A 26,355-nucleotide genomic window follows, 5' to 3' on the forward strand; every position below is an offset into this window, starting at 1 on the left:
GAGAAAGAAGGCAGAGGATCTGAAGACCAGGGACAGCTGGGAGCGGACACCAGCATTGCTACCAACGCTTCTGCACACTATAGCGCCCAGCATCCCCTCCTCGCTGAGCAGAATTAAGAAGCTGCGCTGCAGCCCCTCTGACGTAACTCGAGTGTAGTGGGACACAAAACAAATCCCGACCCCGTCCCTCCGTTGCAAACTCTGCTCTGCAGCTCCTCCCCATTGGGAAGGGAGGGGGCCATGGCGATATTAATCTGCATAATATATTCACACGTGATGTGCACAACAAGGTCTGACGCTCAGAGGCAAATGTTTGTCTGTAGCTGGGGCAGTTACTTTTCGTTTAAGCCGGATGCCGAGCACGTGGAGCCCCGCTCTCTGTGTGGGTCTCTGGGGCGCTGTAAGATAAACCATCTCCCCGTGTGGGGTTGCGGCCCGTTGCCTCACTGTGACCGTAAAATATTGTATGTGCAGACCGATATAAGGCAGCCTGCAGAGCCTCAGTACCAGGGCGTTCTGAAGACCTGCTCTCTAGGCCACGTGCTGAGGACACTAGTTCCTCCAGGGCTCCCGAGCCCGCCTAGGGGAAAGTCCCCGGACCCCGGGCAGAGAGTGCCGCGCGCCTCGCAGCGCGCAGTGACCCGCCTCGCAGGCTCACGTTCTCCCGCCGAGAAGCCCCCTGGGCTGAGCGGGTGGGCGCGGGATGGGCTGCCCGTCACTCCCACAGGAACGCAGGTAGTGCGCAGGCGCGGTTCCCTCCGGGGGCTCCCGCTGCCGCACCAACAGAACGGGGCTCATTCTCAGAACGCCTGGCCTTTTGCCAGATCTAATGCAGCGACAATCGTAGGGGCCTGCACGAATTCTTGAGGCATTGCAGGGCACCCCATGGAAATGGGAACATAGGAACGTAAGGTACGGCCGTTAAATTGTACCCTGGATTTTAAGAGACGGTTGGAAGAACAAATAGCCACACATCTTTAAATCTTTAACATCAGAATGGATTGGGTGGATCAAACCAAATTAATTTACCGGAAGTCACTTCTATATATAGGTCACACATCTTTAAATCTTTAACATCAGAATGGATTGGGTGGATCAAACCAAATTAATTTACCGGAAGTCACTTCTATATATAGGTGCAGGAAGAAATGTATGTGTTGGGGAATTGTTGACAGATACGCTCCTAAACATGTCAGGGATAACTGGTTTGATCAGCTGTGAACCTTGACATAACTAATTATTGAAAGTAAATAATTAGCACCTCTATTGTCTAAATCAGGACTTCAAACAGTTCAGGTGCATTTCAAAGAATGGGATGCAGATGGAATAAGCATGACACATATCTGGAACAAATGGTAGTTTTGATTAAGCAAACTAAGGACGTATAAATTAGATGAGTAAAATAGATTTCAGTATAACTAAAGAATCAGCAACATTAGGAGGAACTTATTGCATCAATCAATAAATTCAAATCCTGCTCACCTGACCCATGGGAAGTTCCAGTCACATAAATGGAAGCAGGCACTAGATTCATTCAGAATATAAATATATTCCTTCAAACTGCGGTTGTGTAGGCTTGTGTGCAGTGGTCGAAATGCAACTAGTACTGTTCCACCAGTGCAGTACCACTAGTGATAGCAATAGTGAAAGCTTAGTGTAAAGAGAGTTTAGATGTTTTTATCAGGGCTAGATGACACAGTGGTGAAAAGTCCATAGGCTTTCTATTGATTTGAATGGACGTGATTTGGACGAGGTATTGGGCTGATCCAGTGTCAGAGGGGTAGCTTCAAGGTATTAGGTTTTATCTTTAAGCTGGTGTTTTTCTTTAAACTTATTTAATGGCTTTTTCTTACCTTAGACTACTAACAAGTAATTGAACTGCTCTGTGTCAAACTTCAATGCTGTCCAAATTCCCTTGTGCTTTCTCTGTTTCTGACTTTTTCTCTGTCTGGGGTAGCGTTCAGAATGCAGGAAGAAAAGTGGTGGTACTATTCCAACCTACTTCCACAAAATAAGTTCCACCCACGTGAATCTCCAAAATGAGACCTCACTCACAATTAATTGTTTGGGTGTTCAAAATATGATAGCATTGCCACTTGATTCCCCTTTAATGGGGCTTCTATATGCTCATGAACCCTGCCAGACTCCTTGCACTGGGGTCCATCCTGATAGGGGAAAAACAAAAGTTGGTGGATCTCCCAAACATCACCTAGCACCAAAATGATACTTTCCTCACAGTAAATTATGCAGACATGTGATCTGTTCTCTTCTATCTTACGCAATCTTACACCAGGGATAAAATAGTTAATGTTAAAACTTAAATGATCATCACGGCTTACCAAGATTTAAAAAAGGGAATGGATATTTATATGGATATCCATATAAGCAGAATATCCAGAGTTATCATAATTAATTATGACAATATCCCTTCCAGAATTTAAACTTGTGCATCAGGGCTTAAGTCAATCTATTAACTATTATAGTATGAGACCCAAGGGGGGCAGACTACTTCCAATTCTGCCTACTATAGGTTTTTACACATTGCTCTTAAGCATCTGATACTTGTCATGTCCAGGATATTAGACCAGATGGACCTTTGGTCTGATCTAATATTACAATTCCCATGTTCCAATCATGGGGCATCTGCCTTAGTTTCTTACTGAGATGAATAAGACAGTTCAGAGCTCTAAAAGCTGTTGTTCCAGGCTCTCTGCTGCCACATTTCTGCACTGAGAGATTTGCATTTGAGGTTTTTTGCTTCAGCCATAACAGATTAATTTTCTTTAAAAAATTAAGAAAGCAAGCTGAGATTCTGAAGGACAAGATAATATCTACAGATAATTGCTGGCTGTTCCTGAGCCTTGATCTGGATCTGGGGCCTCTCTGAGGTGGAGCTTGTTGAGCTTCTAAACCAATAGTATATGTAGCAGACATTTTTATTACAATCTGGAAACTCATCCATAATTTTATACTGTTTCTTTCTTTACCTCTTTTCTTCTCTAATTTGTCATACTGAACAGCCATATGTTAGTGAAGCTATGTTAAATGAATCAAATAACAAAATTCTGTCGAACCATTCATAAAGAAAACACTGAGGGATGGCACAGATCTGTGAAGTTATTTTGGGAGAAACTGTAATGAAATCTCAGTGTTCTAGTTTCGTCAGATGGTGCTGTGATCTCTCAGTCTATAGGGAGCTAATGTCTTGCTTTGGTATCTCTGTTTATTGGTGGAAGCAGCTCTCACATCTACTTCGAATAAAAATGTTGTCTTCAAGGTCTTCTATCTCTATAGCAGAGATATGCTATATAAACATATTTTTTCACACAAATTTGTATGTCGTATGTTGTACCCAAATTGACAACCCTTAGCTATTATTTTACATGCCATTTAGATGGCTTTGTTATTTGCTACTACAGTACTACAGAGGATGTGTTTCCATTTTCTAGGTTTCCCTTGAAATGTATTCTTGTCATTTAAACTTGTTTTCGTATTCCATGTAATATTTTGTAGTCTGGTGTCAGATTGTATAGATTTATCTAGAATAAATATTATTCTCCTTTCTTGTAGGAATAAAAGACTGAATTGACTGAAGACCTATGCTAACATTAGGAAAATGAAGAGTATATTCTGAGTGATCTAGGATTATGAATAACGTACTGCTTGCACATGACTAATCAGACACACTCGATTCTACCTGCATTTAAGATACCTCCATGTTTGAAAATAACTGCTACCTGGTAATATTTTCAACATTTATAAAAATCAGTGAAAGAGGAGTGGAAATATTATACTGAGTGCTGTTGCAGATAGAGATGACTTGAAAATGATGTGTGAGGATTTCCAATACCACATACAATTGTCTATAAATAAGGCAATACATAGCTGACTTTCAATGAGTCCAGTTAAATATTTTTTCCCCACCAGCAATGTTCCTGTTACAGAAAATGTATTTTTAGCTCTGACATCTGAAACTAGAACCTTTTAAAGAATTGCCACTTGCAGTCGACTGAGTGTGGCTCTAGTAGGCTGGAATCAAATAGGCTGCAAAGCTACTTACTGTGCTGTTATCTTAGATGAGTTCACTTTGAAAAAATATTTGTTACATAAGAAGAAAAACAGATTTAACCACCCTCTCTCATTTTTCTAACTCTTCTTGTGTTTTTGACATTGTGTTTTAAGTGATGTAATGATGCTGAGTAACTCCGTTAGGTGTTGCCAATATTTTAATAATCTTCTGCAAAAAAATTCCCTCCTTGATCTGTGAGGAATATCATGCCTTGGATTAATATGTTTGGGTAGAGGAGGGATGAAAGGCTGAGGGATGATTATTATTTATTATGATGATTTGTATTACCATAGTGCTAAAGAGCTATAGTCATGGACCAGGACTCCCTCATGCTGGGTTCTGTACAAACACAGAAGAGAGTCACTATTCGAAAGAGCTTAAAATCTAAAAAGAAAAGAGACAGCAGATAGATACAGACACGGTCTGGAGAGCACAAGGAAACAATGAGACAATAAGGTCAGCGTGATAGGCAGTGGTCTCACACCAACGGCCTAACAATTGTTGAGCTGTTTGTAGGCATCATGGAAAAGGAGAATTTTAAGGATAGTATTGAAGGAGAATAATGAGGTAGTTTTTGCAGATGTTTACAAGCAGCTCCTCTAAAGAGTGAAGGGCAACATGGGAGAAAGCACAAAGGTGCTTGTTTGAAAGTTGAACAAGTGTGTGGTGGACATCTTGATAGCGAATCAGAGATGACAGCCAGGGTGGGAGGTTGACTGTGAAGGGCCTTCAAACTGAAAACAAGTTGCTTATGTTAAATGTGACCGAGAAGGGAGAGCCAGTGGAGGGATCAGAGGTGACATGGTCAAAGTGATGGGCTAGGAAAATGATCTTTGCATCAGAATTTGGAATGGATATGTGCAGGGCAAGATTCCATTTGTCAAGGCCAGACAGGAAGATGTCAAAGTAATCGAGAATAGAGATAATGAGAGCTTGGACAAGAGTTTTAGCTGTGTGGATGGATAGGAAAGGCCATATCTTAGAGATGTTATGCAGGAAGAATCATCAAGATTTAGGTGTAGCCTGGACGTGAGGACCTAGAGAGGTCCAAGTTGAAGATGATGCTCAAGTTACAGGCTTGAGTGGTAGACAGGAGAGTGGTGGTTTCCACAGTGACAGAGAAAGAAGGTAGCAGGAAGGTTTGAGGGGGAAGCTTATGAGCTCTCTTTTAACCATTTAGCGCTTGATCTGACAGTTAGACATCCAGGAAGAGATATCAGAGAGATTTTTAGTTTGAACAGAAGGAAACAGGTCTGGAAAAGAGAGAGAGATTTGTAAGTCATCAGCATAAAGTTGTTTGTTGAAGTTGTGTTTACCGATAAGATTACCAAGAGATAAGGTGTAGAGGGAGAAAAGAAAGGGATCAAGGGCAAAGCTGTGTGGAACCCCCACAGACAGGTAGAGGAGGAGAAAAGGAGGATCCTCCAAATGACACCTGAAGAAGTGATTGGACTGGTAAGTAGAAGGAGAACCAGGAGACAATAGTCACAGAAGCTAAAGAAGGACAAGATTTCAGGAAGAGCATGGCTGATTGTGTTGAAGGTGGCTGACAGGTCAAGGAGGATGAGGATGGAGTACAAATTCTGAGATTTTGCTAGAAAGAGGTCATTCCATTCATTGTTTTCTTCTTTAACCAAAAATGTTTTGTCAAAACTAGAACCAAAGAATAAGACAAAGCTATACTTTGTTGGAAATACTAATAAATTGTTTTTGAAAAACATGTATATTGGTAGTATAGAACAGTGTTCCACTTGGGTAATATTAAATGGTGGTGGCAGTGAATGCCTCCCTGGGAAATATTTAAAGATACCTGCCAGTCAAGGCTACTTGATTATTTCATAACTAAAAAAAAATTTTTCAGCAGTATTTTTAGTTATTCTCTTTTTCATCCTCATCAGGGATGAGTCATCTCTGGAAGGGATGGTTCAGCATTTTCCAGAAGGACAATGAATTCCTGAAAGGTAAGGAAATTGCCTCAAGTTTCTTTTTATTTTTTTTAATTATTGGAGATGTACCTATCTCCTAGAACTGGAAGGGACCTTGAAAGGCCATCAAGTCCAGCCCCCTGCCTTCACTAGCAGGACCAAGTACTGATTTTTGCCTCAGATCCCTAAGTGGCTCCCTCAAGGATTGAGCTCATAACCCTGGGTTTAGCAGGCCAATGCTCAAACCATTGAGCTATCCGCCCCCCTCACTTTAGGTTGGTGGCAAAATTTTAACAAGAGGTTCCTAGGGACTTCCAAGAATCTTTAACGCATCAGTGGAGCGACCGTAATATTTGAATTTAGTAAATGCCGACCATTGACTCAAAATAATACTCAAATTTCAGGATACTTATTGCCTGACCTGGAGGGAAAATGAACATAAGCATATGCAAATATCATTATGAGGGTCCGGAATAATCAGTCATTGACTCTTTCTGAAGTTGCACAGCATACTTCTTTCTCATAAACTTGCCGAGTTTCCCTTTGTTGCAGTGGTGTGGTTCTTTGTATTCTTTTCTGTTCCCCTGAAAAAGTGACTGCTACTGTAGGAACATGTCTGCAAGATCCTTATTTTTCTTGGGCAAAAATGGCTTGTTCCTTTTTCATATGAAGCCTTTTGTCTCAGGAATCCAACACAGTCAAAACCATAATCTACTGTGACAGGGTCAGGCCAGATGGCTACAGGAGAGTGATAGACGGTAGATATAAGCAGGTCCCTTTTCCCTGAGTGAAATAATGGGCTGTTCCAGAACAATCAGGAAGTTGCTGGAACCAATTAAGGCAGGCTAATTAGGATACCTGGAGCCAATTAAGAAGCTCCAAGAATCAATTAGGATAGGCAGGCTAATCAGGGCACCTGGTTTTAAAAAGGACCTTGCTTCAGTTAGTGAGGTGGGTGTGAGGAGCTGGAAGCAAGAGATGCAAGAAGCTGAGAGTGAGTAAGTGTACTGCTGGAGGACTGCGAAGTACAAGCATTATCGGACATAAGAAGGAAGGTCCTGTGGTGAGGATAAAGAAGGTGTTGGGAGGAGGCCATGGGGAAGTAGCCCAGGGAGTTGTAGCTGTCATGCAGCTGTTATAGGAGACACTGTAGACAGTTGCAATCCACAGGGCCCTCGGCTGGAACCCGGAGTAGAGGGTGGGCCCGGGTTCCCCCCATCTCCTCAACTCCCTATTTTGATACAAGAGGAGTTGACCTGGACTGTGGGTCCCACCAGAGGGGAAGGTCCCTGGCCTGTCCCGCAATCCACTAGGGGGGTCAGCAGAGACTGCGAGGATTGTTCTCCTCCTTTTCCCCATTCTGGCCAGTGATGAGGTTAGCTGAGTGAATGGCAGGTTTGAGCCACTGGCAAAAGTGGCCAAACTGAGGGCTGCCATGAATCTCTGAGGCAAGCAAATCCACCAATAAGCGCAGGACCCACCAAGGCAGAGGAGGAATTTTGTCACAACTGGTGTCTGGAGTGGGATTTGGTGTGCACAGCGCGGCAGAAGCAGGAGGGTGTTTGTTTTTAAAGAAGAAGTTGTTGGGTTTTTTTCCCCCACCACAATGGAAGACGTATTGCGGGCACTGATACAAGCCACGGCTGCCCATCAGGAGGCTACCCATGGCCTGGCAGCCACCCAACAGGAGGCAGTGCGGCTGCACAGGAGACCAATGCTTGTTAATGGACCAGGTCACTCAAGACCGTACAATATTGCAGGAACTGGTAAACCAAGTGAAGGCCCTTACAGAGATGAACTGCAGCCATGGTGGGACGCGGATCATATGGGCCAGAAATTGGCTGCAGAAAATGACGTGGGAGGAAGACGTAGAGGCATATCTCCTGCCCTTTGAGAGGACAGCCCTACAGGAGGCTTGGCCTTGAGATCAGTGGTCTGGCATCCTCGCCCCATTCCTGTGTGGGGAGGCCCAGAAGGCCTACTGTGATATGTCTGAAGAGGCTGCCGCAGACTATCCCCAGCTGAAAGCAGAGATCCTGGCTAGATCTGGGGTAACGACAGCAGTGCGGGGCCAGAGGCATCATAAGTGGAGGTACCAGGAAAACAAAACCCCACGGTCCCAATTATATGACCTCATCCATCTCACATGAAAGTGGTTACGAACCGAGTCCCGGAGTCCGGAGGAGATACTAGAGGTTCTGGTCTTCGAATGGTACATGAGAGGACTACCGCTAGACCTTTGTGCCTGGGTAAGCCAGAACAAACCCTCCACGAGGTTGTCACACTGGTAAAGAGGTGAAGGACGGCGAGGGAGCTGACTCGACCAGTTAAGGAAGAGGCACCCCGGGTTAAACTAGCAGCACCTAGCCCCAGAGCTCGGGAGATTGGGCCACCAGGAGGACCCAGGTGGAAAAAGAGAGGAGCTGAAGGCCCACTGGAGGCCACAAAGAATTGGAGTACTGAGGGGGAAGAGGATAGTGTCATTAGGCTACCCAAACCGAGAGAGCAGGGAATGCCTAGGGCTCCATACAGATGTTATGCCTAGCTGCCCAGTGCCCAAATGCCAAGGAGCCTATGCAGTGTAATCTAGGAAACTGTGAAAACCCATGCTCCCTAGTTCACATTGTGGAGGTTGCACTAACCCCACACAAATATATCAGGCAATTGAGGCTAAATGGAGTAGAGACTGAACAATGATAGATTCGGGAAGCGCCATCACACTCATCTCAGGAAAGCTTGTGAAATGTAGTTGGTTGCTACAGGCAAAACACACAGGGGTGACATGCGTCCATGGGACAGTTAGTTAATACCCACCATCCCAGTAAAAATTTAAATCCAGGGGAATGCTACTGAGGTAGCAGCAGGTGTAGTCCCTAAACTCCCATACCCGGTGCTCATAGGGAGGGATTTGGAGACCTACTCCCAGTAGGGGAATTGGAGAAAGGGGGAAACCTTGAACTTAGGAAGGCATCCACAGTAGACTGTCAACCCCCAATCTTCTCTGAAATATCCCCAGATTTTGGACAGGACCAGACTGAAGATCCAACGTACGACAACTTTAGGCAGAAATAGATGGGGTTCCCGTGGAAGGGAAAACCCAGGGACCAGGACCCTACTTCTTAATGAAAAAGGCTCTCTTGTACTGGTTCAACCCAGTACAGGGGCAGAAGGCACAACAGCTCCTAGTACCTCAAAAACACCAGAACGTTGTATTGTCTTGCTCATGGTCATCTTTTGGGGGGGCATTTAGGGGTAGAGAAGACCCTGGGATGGGTCCTGCAACGGTTCTTCTGGCCCGGAGTACATGCAGAAATGCGGAGATATTGTGCCTCCTGCCCGGAGTGTCAGCTGCACAGTCTCCGTCCTCACTTGAGGGCACCTTAGTACCCCTTCACATCTTAGAGGTCCCCTTCGAACGAATAGCCATGGACCTAGTGGGACCCCTGGAGAAGACGTCCCTGGGCCACCAATATATACTTGTCATTCTGGACTATGCTACTCGTTACCCAGAAGCCGTCCCCCTGTGGAACACGGCCTCTAAAACGATAGCCAAAGAGCTGGTGGGGATCTTTGCCCGAGTGGGGCTAGCAGAGGAGATATTAACAGACCAAGGAACCCCATTTATGTCGAAGCTAATGAAGGACCTCTGTACCCTGCTCCACATACATACCCTGAGAACTTCAGTCTCTCACCTACAGACCGATGGGCTAGTATAGAGGTTTAACTGAACCCTCAAGGCTATGATAAGGAAGGTGGTAAGTCGGGATGGGAAGGATTGGGACACCCTACTACCTTACCTTATGTTCGCCATCCGGGAGGTACCTCAGGCCTCAACTGGATTTTTCCCCTTTGAGTTATTATACGGGCGCACCCCTGTGGCATACCAGATATCGCCAAAGAAATCTGGGAAGAGGAACCCAATGAGGGGAGAAATATAATTGAACATGTATTGCAGATGAGAGACCGGATAGCCCGGGTCAACCCTATTGTACAGGAACATTTGGAAAAGGTGCAGGAGGCCCAGCGAACCCATTACAGTCACCAGGCAAAAGTCCGACAGTTACAACCAGGGGATCATGCGATGGTGTTGGTACCCATGGCAGAAAGCAAGCTTTTGGCCCAATGGCAGGGGCCCTATCAGGTGGTTGAACCCGTGGGGGAAGTAACCTACAAGGTGCGGCAGCGAGGACTCCGGAAACAAGAACAGATTTATCACATTCACCTCTTGAAACCTTGGCACCAGCGAGAGGCATGTGTAGTGGCCCAAGAGGCCCCAATCCAGGGAAATAACCTACATGAGCAGATCAGGATATCCCCTGATCTGACACCGAACCAGAAGAAGGAGGGATGATCAACCGGTACCAGGACATGTTTTCAACCAAACCAGGGCATATCACCACATTATCACAGACCCTGGGGCAAAGCTAAAACAAAAGATAATCTAACACATTTTATTGCCATTACTTACAATTTTTGTAATCTTAGATGCTCATTTCAGGTATGTTTTCAGATGTTTTTTCTGCCTGGTCTCTCTTTCCATCCAGAGAGAGAACAGCAAAGAGAGCACAAACAAAACCTTCTGCCCCTGCACCCCCAGATTTGAAAGTATCTTCTTTCCTTATTGGTCCTTTTGGTCAGGAGCCAACCAGGTTAGTTGAGCTTCTTAACCCCTTACAGGTAAAGTGATTCAGTACCTCTGGCCAGGAGTAAGGTTGGTACCCTTTCCTTTATATTTATGACAAGACATATTAAGGGTGACTAACTATTCACTCTCAAAATATAATTGTTAATACAGAATCATCATTAAATGGATTTATTTCTACTGGAGCTCTGCAGAGATCAGTTCTTGGCCCAATCACATTTAATATTTTTATCAATGATCTTGAAGAAAATATAAAATCATTGCTTATAAAATGTACAGATGACAAAGATTAGTGTTGTAGAAAATATAATCCTGAGGACAGGTCAGTTATGCAGTGCAATCGGTATCACTTGGCAAACTGGGCACAAACATGCATTTTAATATAGCCAAAGGCAAAGTAGTACATGTAGTAACAAAAAATGTAGGCCAAGCCTACAGAATGGGGGACTGTATACAGAAAAGCAGTGACTGAACAGTATATAGGGGTCCTGATGGAAAAACAAATGAACTGTGTAATGCTGTAGTTAATCCTTAGACGTGTAAACAGGAAAACACTGAGCAGGATAGGAAGGTGTCATACCGTTTTACATGGCACTGGTAAGGTTACTACTGAAACTCTACAGTGTCACACAATTTGCAAACTTTTAACAGTATTAGCAAGATTACACAGAAGACAGACATCTATAAAACCGTTTTCATGCCCTCTATGAATTATTCAGAACTAATTTTATTGAATATTACTCTACCAATGGTGCATGCATAATCCTAGATCATGAAAATAGATTGGGATTTAGCAGTTTAAACGTGCTGTCATTGATTTAAGAGAAAATTACGATTATTGCTTTATTTCACTGCTCTTCAATGGAAACTTGTATTTTTCAGTTGAATTCTGTTATAAGATTGCAGAATGCGACAGATGTCCATACTCATTACAAGTGTAACTACAACAACTCCAAATATACAACTTCTTTTTAAAGCATTTTGTACCAGTTCAATAAATCTAGTCATTTTGCATTGGAAGAAAAGTACATAAAGTCCTCAATTTTTTACAATATAAATGTTATTTATAACACCAGTAGATATTGCATTGATAATGTGGTCTGAATCATCCATGTAGTGATGATCAGTGCCATAAAATTAAACTTTTTAACAATTTACCGCAAATTAAAATGAAACTGGCTAGTTTTTTTTTCACTTTGGAAACTGATTTGTGAAAAAAATCCATGGTGGCATGGATGGTGTTCTGAGGGAGGTTGTTAATGTTGCGGAGTTTCTGGTGAAAGTTGGTTGCATCTTGGAGGAAGTTGGCCCTTTGTGTGGTGGGTGGCTTGAGGATTGTTTCTATGAGTCCTGATATTCCTTCAGTAAGAATGCCATGGCCACATATGATGGAGCTGCCTGGGATCCTTCGCTTGTATATCATGGGAAGCATGTAGAAGTTCCCTAGGGTGGAATTGTGGGGGATGAGGTGGTAGAGTTTCTCTTGGAATTGTTTCAGGCAGGATTTGATGAAATCCTTAAATTCCTGGGTAAACTGTGCAGTTGGGTCTTCTCTGAGTTCTTCATAGTAGGTGGAGTTGGAGAGTTGTCAGTTGGCCGTGTTATGATGACAAATATTGTCAATGTAGCAGAATTCACATGAAAATAGCTGAAAAGAGTTTTGTAAATTAAATCCAAATTTCTTGGTAAGTAAACTTGAATAATAATAATTGTTCCAAGTCTTTCACTGCTAAGAAATATAAGCCTGTGTTTTTTGTTGCTGATGTCTGACACAAATTCTGCATCAGACTTTGGGGAGACAGGACTACTATTAAAATTAGAGACTTTGTTGGCAGGCAAGTGGATTTGAAAAGACAAAATTTCTTTGAGGCTTTATTTATAATTCTCTGAAATTCTGGGGATAAATTGTCATTGAACTTTTCTAAATAATAGTTTTTCATGAATCGTTTTATCTTATTCCTTCGTCAAGAAAATCAATATTTCTTATTGTGGGCTAGAATAGCCTAAGATAGAGCTACTTGCAACTCAAAGACTCTAAATTAATTAGAGATCACACCATATAAATTGCCATTGTGAGAAAAGTGTGCTTTTGGAGCATATTCTAATGTAGTGGAAAGGTATTTTTTGCCTGCTTATAGTCTATTAATGTACTACTGGTACAAATCTGTCCCCATCCTAAAGAATGCATTTCTGTTTAGAAACAAATTAGCCATAGCTGCTGAAGATGTTTCGATGATAAAAGTACCAGCTACCCACAGACACTTTTTACCTGCATATACATTGCACTACAATAGAACTTCCCTCCCCCTCACCATACCCCCAGTGTAGTGCATTTGGAAACCAGAAATTAGGTTTCAGCAAGGTGAATTATTCTTTCAGATGCTGAAATGGTTCCAAAGATGATACTTGCAGAAGGACAGAACGTTATCCTCAAATATGTAAGCGATGTGGGCAGAAAATACCAAACTTCCTGATCCATCACTGGGCCCCCCTTCTTTTTGGGGGGGAGGGAGGAAGATGAAAGAGAGCAACTTCTTCACAAGTTGTGGCAGATTTAAATCAATAAATTAGTTACAGTATGTTACAGGGATCATCCTACAAGGATGAAGAAACATGCAAAGGGTGACTGAACCCAGGAAACATGGATGGGAAAGTGTGGGGTGAAAGAAACATCAGTTTTCAAAATATACCGTATAACAGCACCTCATCATCACCAGGCGCAGCTATGGCATTCAACTGCCTTGAGATAAAATGTGTAGTGATTTACACCTGTGCGCCCGCTGCCTTTAGTAGAGAAAGGCAGTGGAGTAGCCCCACTTGTATTTAAAAAGTGTGTCACGCTCCCTTCTCCCCTCCCCCCCCCAGCTCCCTGCAGCCCGGCACTGCCTCAGTACGGGGCAAGCCGCAGCCTACGTGGGACGGGTGACGGCACAGGGTCCCACCGCCCACGCGCTGGGAGCGGCCCCTGTCTGCCAGCCACACCGTGGGGCAGAGCCCCTCTGAGAGCAGGAGAGAGAACGCAGGGCTGAGGAGGAAGGGGCTGCAAGGAGTGTTACTTTCCCTTTAAGAGAGCCCCGCCTCCCCAGTCACGTCCAGTCCCCGAACCAATAGGAGCGGCCCGGAGGGGAAGGCGGGAGAATGCGAACCCCTCACAGCGCTGCCTGCCGCGCCTTATTAGGGCAGGGCCTCGCGCATGCGCAAAGCCACCGTCCGGCCAGGGGCGGGGGCTCCACAGTGATTTGCCTCGGCAGCGGCCGCAGAGCCAAGGCGGGGGGAAGCTCAGGGACCCCGGGACCTGCCAGCCCCGGCGGGGGAGCGGCGGGAGCCGGCCAGCCCCGTGCGCAGCCCGCGGGGAGCAGCGGCGGGAGGGCCCAGGGGTCCGGCCCAGGGCGCCCCCGGCGGGGTGGGAGCGCCGGGCGCGGGGGCGGCCGGGGGTGCATGTGCTGCTGGCGCGGGGGGATGATGCTGGGGGGGCCGCAGCTGGTGCCGGGCCCGGCGGCGCTGGCGGGGCCCGGCGGGGAGCGGGCCCGGCTGCTCTCGCTCTACGTGCAGGACTATCTGGAGTGCGTGGAGTCGCTGCCGCTGGACATCCAGCGCAACGTGTCCCTGCTGCGGGAGCTGGACACGCAGTGCCAAGGTGAGCGCGGGCCGGGGCCGGGGCCGGGCCGAGTCCCGGCTGGGAGGAGGAGACGCGGCCCAAGGGGGTGGAGTCCGGTCTCCGAGGCGGGGTCCGGGGGGGGGGGGAATGCGGGGCCCGGCTCGGTGGCTGCGGGTCTGGGGCTGATTATTGGCCCCAGTGCGGGGCCGGGCTCTGCGGAGCCGACCTCGCCCGCTGCCTCAGCCCTGTCACCCCCCGCGCTTGGGGGAGGGGTCACGGCCAGCCCCGCGGGGAGGGAGGCTTGGAGAGGCTCCGGGGGCGGGGGAAGCGGCCCCTCTCCCCGGTGGGGCTGGGGAGGGAGCGAGCAGCGCGAGGCTAAAGCACCCCGGAGGGTTGGGGGTGGCGGCTCCTCTAGCTCTCTTCCCCTTCCCCGCCCGGTAGCTGCGGGAGCCCCCGTAGCTGGGGGTGGCGGAGCCCTTCGGTGTGCGGCGGAGCTGGCAATGACAGGCCGCCGCTCTCTGGTGGTGATTCTCCGAACGGGGTCTCTGCCCTGCCCCAGCCTGGGCAGGGTGACATGTGCTGGCCGGCGACTCGTGCGTGGGCAAGTCTCTGAGCTGCGCGGTGTTATGTCAGTGTCCCGGTGGGAAGAGTATATGCTGAGGGGTTTGCGGGAGAGTGCTCTGGAGGGACAAAATAGCACTTACTCCTGGCCTAGGGCAGAGAACCCGCCTCCTAGAAAGTTTGGTTGTTTAACATACCGATTGGGTGCACGAGAGTCTAGGTCTTTATCTGCAACTGCAAAGGCACGGTGGACTTAAGACATCCCCTCTGAGGATCAAGGAATTGAGTTTAGAAGTAATGCTGCAAGCAGGTTCGACTAATTACAGTATTTAAATTTCTAGAAAATAATCTGGGGAGGAGGAGGGCACGGTACTGAGGAAACTATTGCATATGTAGTTCATGGTTAACTAATACATGTTTGGTAATACCTTCTAAACTGGCTAAGATGAATGTAAAGTCTTACTGGTTTATTTTAACCTTTCATAGCTTTTCTCTATCTCTTCATTCTGACAAGCTGTTCTTTCTAGAATCCCATCCTGCTATGATTTTATTAGATTGCACATTCAGTTCCCAATGTGTGTGCTGTCTGGGCTTTTGTACCCTGTAGCACACTAGGCTGTAAAATTGCTCCTTGAGGAGTTGCTTGTCCCTTAACCTCACCACACTTGGAACCTCACATTTAGCATGATCTGTAGGGCACTGTGCTGTAGGATGGAGATGTATGAAATTCTTGGATGAAAGGTGACATAACTTCTAAGTGTTTTAATGAGATGCTTAAGTGTTGTCCCAGTTTTACAAAGGAGGAAGGGGGCGGTATGGGGAAGTGGTACTGGCTAAGGAATTTACATGGGTCTCAGTAAGTAATTGGAACACTTCCAGTTCTACCTACTAGGCTGTACAGTGCAGCATGACTTGAATGCACAACTGAATAGTTGCATTCAAATCAACCTCTTTGGATGTGGACTGCCCCAGAACTTCTGTTTTATCAAGAATTTATTTGTATTATCGTCGTATCTAGGAACCCACCTTACAGGCAAACGTTTCTTAAATGAATCAATAATGCATTGTTGGGACTCCTAAAGGTGCAAGTCATTCATAGTTCCCACAGCAACTGTAATTTAGTTGCTCTATGTGAATGTTGAGGTATTGGTTTATCATATAGTAATACTCATTGACATAGTAAAGGATCAAAAGTCTGTTTATTAAACTACCTTGAACATAAACACAATTAACATTCACTGCTCTGAGATATGAGGTCACATGCTTGACCCTGATCACTCTAAATATTTAGGTTTGCCCAAAGAATGGGGAATGAGGAATAATCAAACTAGTAACATTGTCTTACTCAACTCCTTTGTTAAACACTATAAGCAATTTGTAGTAGAGCAAAACAATCTGAGCTGTAGTTTTAAAATGTTATCTGCAACTGAAGTGTAAATTAAACATGGATTTAAAACATTCCATTCCAGACAGACTACTCAGATTCTTGTTTGGGCTGTCCTAAAGCCCTTCATTCTAATTGTTGCTGGGATCTGTAACTCAGTGGCATTATCAGGTGAAAGAATGAAGAGATACCAGATTACATCAAAAACATATTTCTAACGGGGGAGTACCAATCTTTATGATGCATCAACTAAAAGACTAGAGAGAGCACAACTGGATACATGTTACCCAGCTTTGTAACAAAATATTGTTAATCCTTTTCAGTTTGGGTGAAAGGAGATATTTAAGTTGTCAATTTCCTTAAGGTGGCTTGTATGGCAATTGAAAAGATGTTCTTTGAATTATCATTCTAATTAATTAGGAAAGATGCATGAGACCAAGCTTTTGTTAAATTTCTGGATTCCAGAAAGTTTACAAAAGCTTGGTCTCATGCTTCCTTCCTGAGTTTGAATTATCATTCTAATTAATATCTTATTTGCTGAGGTACACTGAATCCTGTTGTCAAGGTCAAACAGTCTAGCAGTTTCTCTTAACCACACAAGCTTATGTGGATGTTCCTGAGCAACCACTTTCTGAATGTTAGGTAGATTCAATCTCTAAGAATTGATAGTATTCTTGTTGCATACATTAAAATGAAATTGTTTTTCCCTGTTGGCCCCATAGCTAGTTACAGCTTTTTATATATAATTTTTATTGCTTTTTGATAACATTGAACTTCAGAGCATTTTCTCCCAGACCAATTTGAAGGCATTTTGATAGCATGGCTAGTATAATTTAGACCATTTAAAAGTTGTTGGTGCTGCTTCATGGGGGGGCAGGTGTCTGACTTCTAGTCGAACAGTATCTGTCTTGCATGATCAAACCTTCAGTCTAAAATGATCTCTATGCGGGGGGGGGGGTGTCTTAAACTTATGACATGAGGCAAGCATTTATTCTTGCTATACATGATGGCCGAGTTGCAGTTGCCAAGCGCCATAGCTCTGAAAACCCTGATTTTGATGCTTTTTTACTTTTAAACATAACATTTCAGTATCTTTAATTTTTTTCTCTAAATGTTTTTCTGCCCTTGTTATTGCTATAAAGAAGCAGCATCAGTGACCAGTGGTGGTGGGGTTGGAGTCTAGGAGCTTGGGAAAAGAGGGAAGGAACCTGGTGTGTGTTGTCCCTTGTCTCAGACTCTAAGAAATAAAGAGGATGTACCCTTTTTGTAAATCGCATTGCGAGAATAAATTTAAAAGATACTCCTATCTGGCTTATGTTCCCAAACCAGCAATATACAGGTTGAAAAGGCTTTCTTAAGAAAAAACTCTGGCCTCTTACAGAAATGCTACATTATGAAAAATAACTTAACCTGTAGTGTAAACTGAAGTACAGCATCAGGTAATCAAATACCATCAAAGTATCTAACCCAAGAAAGCCTAGACAAGCGAAGACAGGTAGAACAGTACCACCAAGTAAACTGGCTTTCAGATTTGGTTTCCCTTTAACTGAAGAACCTACTTTAGCAAGAGTGGACAATGTACTGCACCCCTGTCCCAGTCCTCCAGGAAATTAGGTTAGCTATTTTTTCCCAGGCCTGGTTTAGTGTCTTCCCTCCCCAGAAAAATAATATTTTGTTAGTTTTGAGAGGGATGAACCACCAAGTGCTATAGCAGTCTCTTGTGGGCGGAAAAAGCACAATTTTATCCAGGCTAATTTAAGTTTAGAAAGTTTGGAGAAATCACACTGTTTTGAATAAATGGGGAGCTCAGATAAGTGAGATTTGAATAATTGAAATCCTGTTTAATTTGGTTAACCTTGAAGAAACTATCTGTAGAAAACATGGGTGGAGTAATTAAGATATGCACCCGAGAAATAAAGTGGACATCCTAATTTTGTGGTGGTCCCTTCCTCTAATCCCTTATCCCTTTATATTTTAATATCAGGACAAGGTCTTGTTTTAGGCCTGGTCTGCATGATTTTTGTAATGACGTTACTATGTTGGTTATAAGTGAGATTTTTCATCTTACCAAAATAGATGCAGCTATACAGGTATACTGTGCCTTATACTGGAATATCTTATTTTCCTTCCCATATGGGAATAAGCTATATAAGCATATTTATTCTTGGTATAATTGTGTCCAGACTAGGAGAGTTGTACTGCTTTAACTATACTGGATTGTTAAAGCCATACAATTTTTGTGTAGATATGGCTTATTGTTTAAAAAATCTAAACTCTGGGTCAGAACACAATGTGGAAGCTTGCCCAAAGTAGTTGCATATATTCAGGAGTATATACTGTCTCCATATCACATCCCATTTCAGTTAAAAGTTGCATTAAAGGAACACTGTCAAATCAAACTTATAAAAAGTCTTAAACAATGTTACCTAATGGCTTAAATTGTTAAAACTGGAACATTAAATAACTGGTGCTCTTACAGCTTGCTTCTTGTACTTCAGTTGCTTATGTGACAAATGCTAGTCCCATAGTTCTTAAACTGTGGCACCCTTCTTGGGGAGAAATCTTACAAAGTGATCCAAAGAATAAAAAATAGAGAAACCGAAGGCTAGTTATTTTCACTTGACATTCTCATGCACTATGTTCCATTGTCTGGGAGCTGGTCTACACTAGGAACTTACATCAGTTATAGCGATGTTTCTTGGGGGGTGAAAAATTCACACACCCCTAGAAAGTGTGTATACTAATCTACACAACCACCCCACCCCACACACACTTCACCACCTGATATAGACAGTACTAGGTTGACAGAAGAATTCTTCCATCACCCAGATAATCCGCCTTCCAAAGAGGCAGTACCTAGGTTGATGGAAGAACCCCTCCCATCTGTGTAGGTAGTGTCTACACCTGTGGCACTGTAGCACTTCAGTGGAAACACCAACTCCACAGGATTCCCCCATAAAGGAAATCCCCACTGGGGATTGCAAGTGGTACCTCCTTCCCGTTTCACTTGAATGGCAAAGGGAGCAGCACAGGACAGAAAATCTCCAGAGCATTGACAGCAGCCCTTTGACCTTTATGAAGTAATAGGTTCAGCCTTTGGGTTGAGGAGATTGGACTCCACTGACTTTTTTTTTTTTGGATAACACTGCTCTAGGATTTCAAGTCCGCTGGGTGGAATAGTGTAGAGGACACGTCTCATGTATAGACTTCAAAGGGATGTTGTCAGTTTAAGTTTAGCTGTTATAAGTAGGCTATTTCATGAAGTTTCAGAACATGTGTAGTCTGTTTATTATAATGGGGACAGTTGTTATATAAGCTATTTACTTGCATCATTTGCAACCTAGGGTATGTATACACTGAAAACACTACAGACAAACAAAATATTTACAGGACAGTTGTACCTGTACTTTTTTCCACTGACACTTCAGTAAGTCACAACTCTGTATCTAATATTACCACAGTGACACACTGTACATAAGACTTTTAAGATATCATATTAGCAGTTGGCTATTTAATGTTTAGCAAAACCTTTATCATTAAGTGTAATAAAGGTTCTAGGTTGGCATTAGTTTTGGGAAGTATACTTCTAAAAGAACAAAATAAGAGAATTGAAGTTCAGTGCACTCTTAACTTGCACTGAAGATTCTTTGTTGCTGTTTTGGAAGAGGGAGGCATGATAGTGCATGACTTGCCAAACCAAAAAAAAAGGGGGAAATAAACCAATCATCAGTCCTGCAAATGCCTCTAGAAGTTTAGTGAACACTAGTAAAATTGTCTTTGTATTGTTGTTGAAAATGTTTTGTGATGCACCAAACATGGAAGATGTGGCCTCTGCCCTGAAAAGTTCACAATCTAAGGCCTTGTCTAAACACAAGTTTAACCAAAATCTGTTTTAAATTGGTTCCATTAAACCAGTGGAAAAGCTTGTGTGGACATACTTAAATTGACTTATAGTAGGCCTACATCAAAGTAGCTTTGTTCAGTCACTTTTCGAACCTATAGATAACTGACTATGCCTAATTTAAGGCTAAATTTTCAAAGTCTATCTTGAACAAAATATGGCAGAAAAAAGTGAAACTCATTGGTAAAGCTGACTGTTCTTAATCTGGCCCATTATCCCTAGACATTGTAGATGGACACTTTTCTATTATGGAATAGCCTCAAAAAACCACCCTATATATTAAGGAAACACTCTTAATATTGCATGTTTTAATCTACCCTATTACTGTTCAGTGCCAAAAGTGAGCTATGCATGACAGTAATTCTGTGGTGGATTGCTGTGTATTACAAACACTGCTTCAGTGCCCTTTGAGGTTAGGTTAATCGTATGTAAGGACAAACTGAGGCACAGAGGCTATTTAACTAGTCTTTGGCAGAGCAGTAAGTCCTGCTTTAATATAGAAATTTCCCCCTTCTATTGTCTACCACTGGATGGGCTAGGGAATTGCTAACTCTAGATTCCTTGCTTGTCAGTTGGACTCTTAACTATTGCAATCTAGCATGTACCAAGGATTCTTGCCAGTTGTGTACTAGTCTTTCCAGTGTTTTGAATAGTTTTTTTTTTTGTTCCTTACAATTTGCAAAAACTCTATTGCAGCAGACTGTTCTGTTGATAATTAAATCAGAGTTCCCTCTCTGAGGGCCTGTCTTTAGAGTAGCACTAAATACTTAACTTGACCTATAGCCTATGTTCATGGAATACATTTTCTGCTAACTGAAGTATATGGTATGCATGTTAGACTGAACTACCTCTTGGAAGAAATGCATCTACATTTTCTTGATGTTCCACTTTGTGATGCATAATTCTTCCTCCCTCCCTCTGACTAAAAACTGTTGTGCTGATTTATCTTTTATAGAAGCATTAAAAGAAATCGATGATGTCTATGAGAAATATAAGACAGAAAGTGATCCCATTCAGAAGAAACGGTTGCAACAGCATCTTCAGCGAGCACTAATCAACAGCCAAGAACTGGGAGATGAGAAAATTCAAATAGTTACTCAGATGCTTGAACTGGTAGAGAATAGGGCCCGGCAAATGGAGACCCACTCTTGGTGTTTCCAAGAGTCAGATAATGAAAAGCCTCTGGAAAAAGCAAAAGTAGAATCTTGCCAACCAGAAAGATCTTCTCGTAGACCCCGTCGCCAGCGGACCAGCGAAAGTCGTGATCTGTGCCATATCACAAATGGGATTGAAGACTGCGATGACCAGCCACCTAAAGAAAAGAGATCCAAATCGGCCAAGAAAAAGAAACGCTCCAAGGCCAAACAAGAAAGAGAAGTTTCACCTGTTGAATTTGCAATAGATCCCAATGAACCAACTTACTGCTTATGTAACCAAGTGTCCTATGGAGAAATGATAGGATGTGACAATGAACAGTGTCCCATTGAGTGGTTTCATTTTTCATGTGTTGGACTCACCTATAAACCAAAGGGGAAATGGTATTGTCCCAAGTGCAGAGGAGATAATGAGAAAACTATGGACAAATGTACTGACAAATCAAAAAAGGATAGAAGATCGAGGTAGTGAATGCTATAAATGTTTTTAAAGGGTTGTGTGTCTTTTATATAAAAATTGTTTAATTTACAGAGAACAATGTTTTAGGAAAAATGCATAAGACTATGCAATATTTTTTAATCTATAGTATTAATGGAGTATTAAAATCTGTTATACTTTCTGTGATCTTTAACTTTCTGCACTGAATAACCAAATAATTGAAACAGGGTGGCCTCAGAACTGCACAGATGGAATTACAAGTAGTGTTGTGGTTTTTTGGGGGGTTTTGTTTCATTTAAACTCCCTGTTGTGTTAGCATTTAAAAAAAATCCTGAAATTAATGGTGGTGGGGAAGCACTGAAAGACTGGTTGTATTACAAGAGTATTAGTAATGGTATTTAACTTCTCTAGCACGGTTTCACAACCTCAGACAGTTGTTAGAATCTCCATTTATTGTGAACTGAATCTGTTCTACATCCCATGCCTCTAGTTTTCAGATTCTGTGTTAACGTCACATAATATCTGGAATGGGGGTTCAAGAATTCAACTGTTAATTGTAAAATAGTCTTCCAAGCTAGAAAGCAACCTGTTTCTTCAGTGGCTTTCATATGATGAATGTATTATTTCCAGGAAGAAAATGCCACTAATTTATGCTTTTTATGTCAATATTAAACTGTTCCCTTGGTGACTTTACATTTGGGAGTCAGTTTCTGGATAGGGTAGCAATTATGGTAGTCTTGAACTTGACTGTCTTGTATATACTTCTTATGCATGTCTTTAGTGGAAGAATTCTAGGAAGCATCCTAATGGGGTTTCCTTTGGTCTTGACTTTAAGTTGTGTACAGGAGGGCTTGTCTGTGGTAAGCCTCTTTTTCTTGCACAGCTGGAATTCTGCATAACTATGCAGTGCAGAATTTGTACAGGATTAATATTCAGCATAGGGTTTAAATTTTTTCCTGCAGAATTTGTGATTTCCTCGGTGCTCCCCACCCCCCCACGCCCGGGCTTCCACTGTCCAAATTGTGATGTTTTGACAAAATATGCATAATTTTAAAATATTGTGCACAGAACTCTTTATTTTTTGGCACAGAATTCCCCCAGGAATATCACTTCTCTGATATTGCTACACTCCATAATTGCTACTGTACTATGTCTTGCTGCTACCTCTAAAAGTCTTGAATTGGTGCTGGCAGAGGAATATTGATATACTCAACTCCTCCTTAATCTGTGAGTAACATCTATGTAGATGTCCAAAATATGATTGCAAATGCTTTTCTGGGCTCCTCAAACTTGGCCTCCACCTTAGTGGAATTAAGATATATTCACGGACAGACCTGGGTTAAGGCATATGTGTGTGCTTATGGCTGCAGCTCCCAGTAATGCGAGTGTGAGATTGGAAGCTTTTCTTTTTTAATGAAAGGTTTCCAGCCCCCAGAAATATGAAAAGCTTGAAAATATGACCAGCAACTGCATGTAACGCATGCAGTTATATCTGTAGGAAACCTCCAAGGGCTTTTCTAGACAGCCTCGGAGATTGATGGTTTAAAACACCTCAGCCAGCAAGGTTTTTAAACACCACTTAGCATCTGGTATAGAAAGACATTATGGTTTAAAAGCAGACTAACTGGCTTTACTCCTAAAGGAGGCTGGGAAGCAGGGAGGTGCAAAGAGCTGGTCTCTTTCAGGTGGGAAGGAGTGCAGCCCATGGAGATGAGAAACTCATGGTGGGTCTTGTATTTGTCCAGGAATGTGGCAGTCTGAGGAGCCTTCCAAAGAGAGGGGCCCACAAGTTACTGGGTGCATGACATGGGTTTGGTATTCACAATATCCATGAAACCACTTCTCTGGTAGCCTACTTCTTTGTTGACTTCTTGGTCCCTAATGCTCTTCTCCAGTGCAAAATTGCCTTCTAAATTAGGCAGTGTTATGCTCCCAGTTGTAAGATGGCCACTTTTGTTTTTCCTAGCTGGTAAGTACCTGTTACGTTTCTGATTTTATTGGTGAGAAGATGCCCCTTTCTTACGGTTCATTGGGGTTGTGGGTATGATGGCTGCAGATTGCCACTTCTCACAAGCTAAATCATTGTAAATTAAATGGAGGTGATGGTCCAGGTACTTTTCCACAGGCTTGTCTCAATCTGTGGGTCAGTATGTATTCAGGAAGTTTTCAAATACTATTGCTAGCTCCCAGTTTAAGCAATTGTGCATTTTTTTATTTTTTATTTTTTTAGTGCTTTGGCTAATGATGCTTCAAAGGGAGTATGGTTTGTGAAATCAAAGTATATTTAGCACACTACTCAACTAACAGAAATTCTTGTGCCCAAAGATCTGGGGAAGTGAGCCCCAAACCTGTGCAGTCTTGTATCTTACCTCACCTGCAGAATAGCCAGTATAGGAAGCCTTGTTCTTCCTTAGTGGCAGGGACACCAAATGGGTCATGTGGTAGCTTGAAGTGTTGGTTGTCTAATACCCTCCCTATTTCCTAGTGTTTCTCTGGAAAAACCAAAGGATACCCATTTGATTACTTTCAAGGGGTTATCAGTCACCACGACTACTGCAGAATTGGGGGTTTTTACTTCACATCTTCCATGCTAATGACATCTAGTGGATATGAAATAGGTCAGTAAAAATTAAGGACACTGAAAATGGAAGTCCTTTCAGCTAGCTGCTACAGGAAAAAAGATATTTTGGGTCTATCTGTACTTGGATCTCTCCAGTCAAAAGAAATACAGGGATTTCTCATGTGTGGCAGTGTGCCATAATCCCACACTGTGATTCTAAAATTAATCTTTCTATCTTATTCTCTGGTTAAGTTATCACTGGAAACTTTCAAGAGAAACCTTGGCCTGAATGCTGCAAGGTGCTTAGCGTCTTCAATTCCACTGTTGTCACTAAGTTGGGGAACACAGTACCCTGCAGCATCTTAATTCATTTGGGCTTGGAAAACAGCTCTTCTCAATAAATGAACTAAGAGTAATGAGGTAAAATGATTAAAGCTGTACTTAAGCTATTCTTGTTACCAAGTGGGAACATCATGTATGGATAACTCGTACATCAGTTGCTCTTCACAATGCATATGCTGTATACTTTTGAGAAGTATCAGTGTGAATCTTGTTTGAACTTGAATGCCTTCTCAGTTAGTCATATTTAAACTAGTTCTTTTCATGAAATGTGATCCTGTAAATGTAAGATGGAGGAAAAAATTTAAGGCCAGTTACATAAAATAAGCAGGAGACGAAGGGCAAAATGTGGTGGTGGGCCAGGAAAAATCCTCCTTGTGAGCAGGGTCTTGGAGTGCAGTGCGGCCCCATCCAGATTATTGCACTAGAATACTGGCACTCTGTCCCTAACTCTTTCAGCAGAGCAGGGAATTGCTTCCCTAATGTGGAGCATCTTACACAGGCACTCCATCAAGAGCAGCATTTTCACTTAAGACCTATGGCTCTTTCTAATGCTTTATACTTTTAATTATTTTTAATTGCCAAAGAAAAACAGCACCCAGTGCAGACTCTTGACGCTGACATTTTCTTTAACAAAGACGCCCAAAATAAATAATTGCATTTTATTTTCAGAACACAATACCTGGTCCATGGCAAAGTGACTTAAATTCTCCATCATGTACATAGAAACTCACTATACTCCCCTCCTTTGACCCAGACTCTCCAGTTTCCTCCTTTATAATGAGCCACAGTGGGGTGGGGAGGGGGAGGCAAAAAGGGGCTCTGCATCACAGTTAAATTGTGGCTATTAAAACTACAAAATGATTGAAAGCTTGTTAACAGTAACTTGTACTAGGAACTGTTTTCTCATCCGTAATAAAGGAGTAGGTGTCAGATAAGTGAGAATGGTTGATAGGCAGTTCTAACAATCACTTTTTTTTTTAAATCATCTAAAGGTGCTTGGTGGCAGCTGCTTCCTGAGAGATGAGTCTTAGGGTATGTCTACGCTACCTGCTGGATCGGTGGGTAGTGATCGATCCATCGGGGATTGATTTATTGTGTCTACTATAGACACAATAAAATCGATGCCCGATCGCTCTGCTGTTGACTCTGGAACTTCACTGCGGTGAGAGGCGGAAGTGGAGTCGGCGGGGGAGCGGCAGCGGTCGACTTGCTGCCGTCCTCACAGCCAGGTAAATCGACATAAGATATGCCGACTTCAGCTATGCTATTAGCATAGCTGAAGTTGTGTATCTTAGGTTGACCCCCCCCCCTTCCCCTTCCCCAGTGTAGACCTAGCCTAAGAAGTCCCTGAGGAGACCTTAATAAATTTTAAAACTTGCTTTGCTTTTATACAGCAGAAGTGTATCTATCCTAAACTGCAGGCAGCCTGACAATTAAAACAGATAATCCAAACTGATCAAACTCTACCTTCTAACAGAACAAATATTCAGATGTATTTAGAATCTACAAAAAACATTCTTTTGACATTTCAGTGCCATTCTCTCTCCAAGTGGCATTGAACATCAGATTTGCTAAGCATCTCATTCAGTTGCCTGCACTGTTCATGTCTCATAGCTGTCTGCAGTAATTCCCATGTTTTGTTCTGAGCTTGATGGAACCCTGACAGTATGCAATATTTAACTCTTTCTAAGGCAGGGATGGATCTTTGTTTTCCATTGGGTTAGGCAAATTCTTCCTAGTGATGTAGAATTACTAGTTTTCTTCTGGTAAGGTTTTATTC

The 26,355-nt window shown here is 43.1% G+C and overlaps 1 protein-coding gene across 5 annotated transcripts; it reads left to right on the forward strand.

Annotated features, from left to right (window-relative positions):
- Positions 1 to 523: 523 nt before the first annotated feature.
- On the forward strand, positions 524 to 22,366 carry ING2 (inhibitor of growth family member 2). 5 transcript variants are annotated; one of them, XM_039542673.1, is made up of 4 exons: positions 524 to 912; positions 3,571 to 3,740; positions 5,968 to 6,030; positions 21,036 to 22,366. In XM_039542673.1, exons 3-4 carry the CDS (start codon positions 5,970 to 5,972, stop codon positions 21,701 to 21,703), a joined length of 729 nt encoding a protein of 242 aa, XP_039398607.1. In that variant the 5' UTR covers positions 524 to 912; positions 3,571 to 3,740; positions 5,968 to 5,969; the 3' UTR covers positions 21,704 to 22,366. The 5 variants fall into 5 exon arrangements, with proteins under 5 accessions (XP_039398607.1, XP_039398609.1, XP_039398608.1 ...); XM_039542674.1 differs by lacking the exon at positions 524 to 912 and adding an exon at positions 1,686 to 1,791; XM_039542675.1 differs by lacking the exon at positions 3,571 to 3,740 and having other exon boundaries at positions 893 to 912.
- The last annotated feature ends 3,989 nt before the right edge of the window (positions 22,367 to 26,355 follow it).

Source organism: Mauremys reevesii, linkage group 5 (genome assembly GCF_016161935.1).
Source record: "Mauremys reevesii isolate NIE-2019 linkage group 5, ASM1616193v1, whole genome shotgun sequence".
NCBI classification, from domain to species: Eukaryota; Metazoa; Chordata; order Testudines; family Geoemydidae; genus Mauremys; species Mauremys reevesii.

Excerpts from the sequence above, each read along its gene's own strand:
- ING2 (XM_039542672.1), top strand. The coding sequence starts at position 14,096 with ATGATGCTGGGGGGGCCGCAGCTGGTGCCGGGCCCGGCGGCGCTGGCG. Across the intron at positions 14,274-21,035 it reads GCTGGACACGCAGTGCCAAG|AAGCATTAAAAGAAATCGAT; the intron begins GTGAGCGCGGGC and ends TATCTTTTATAG.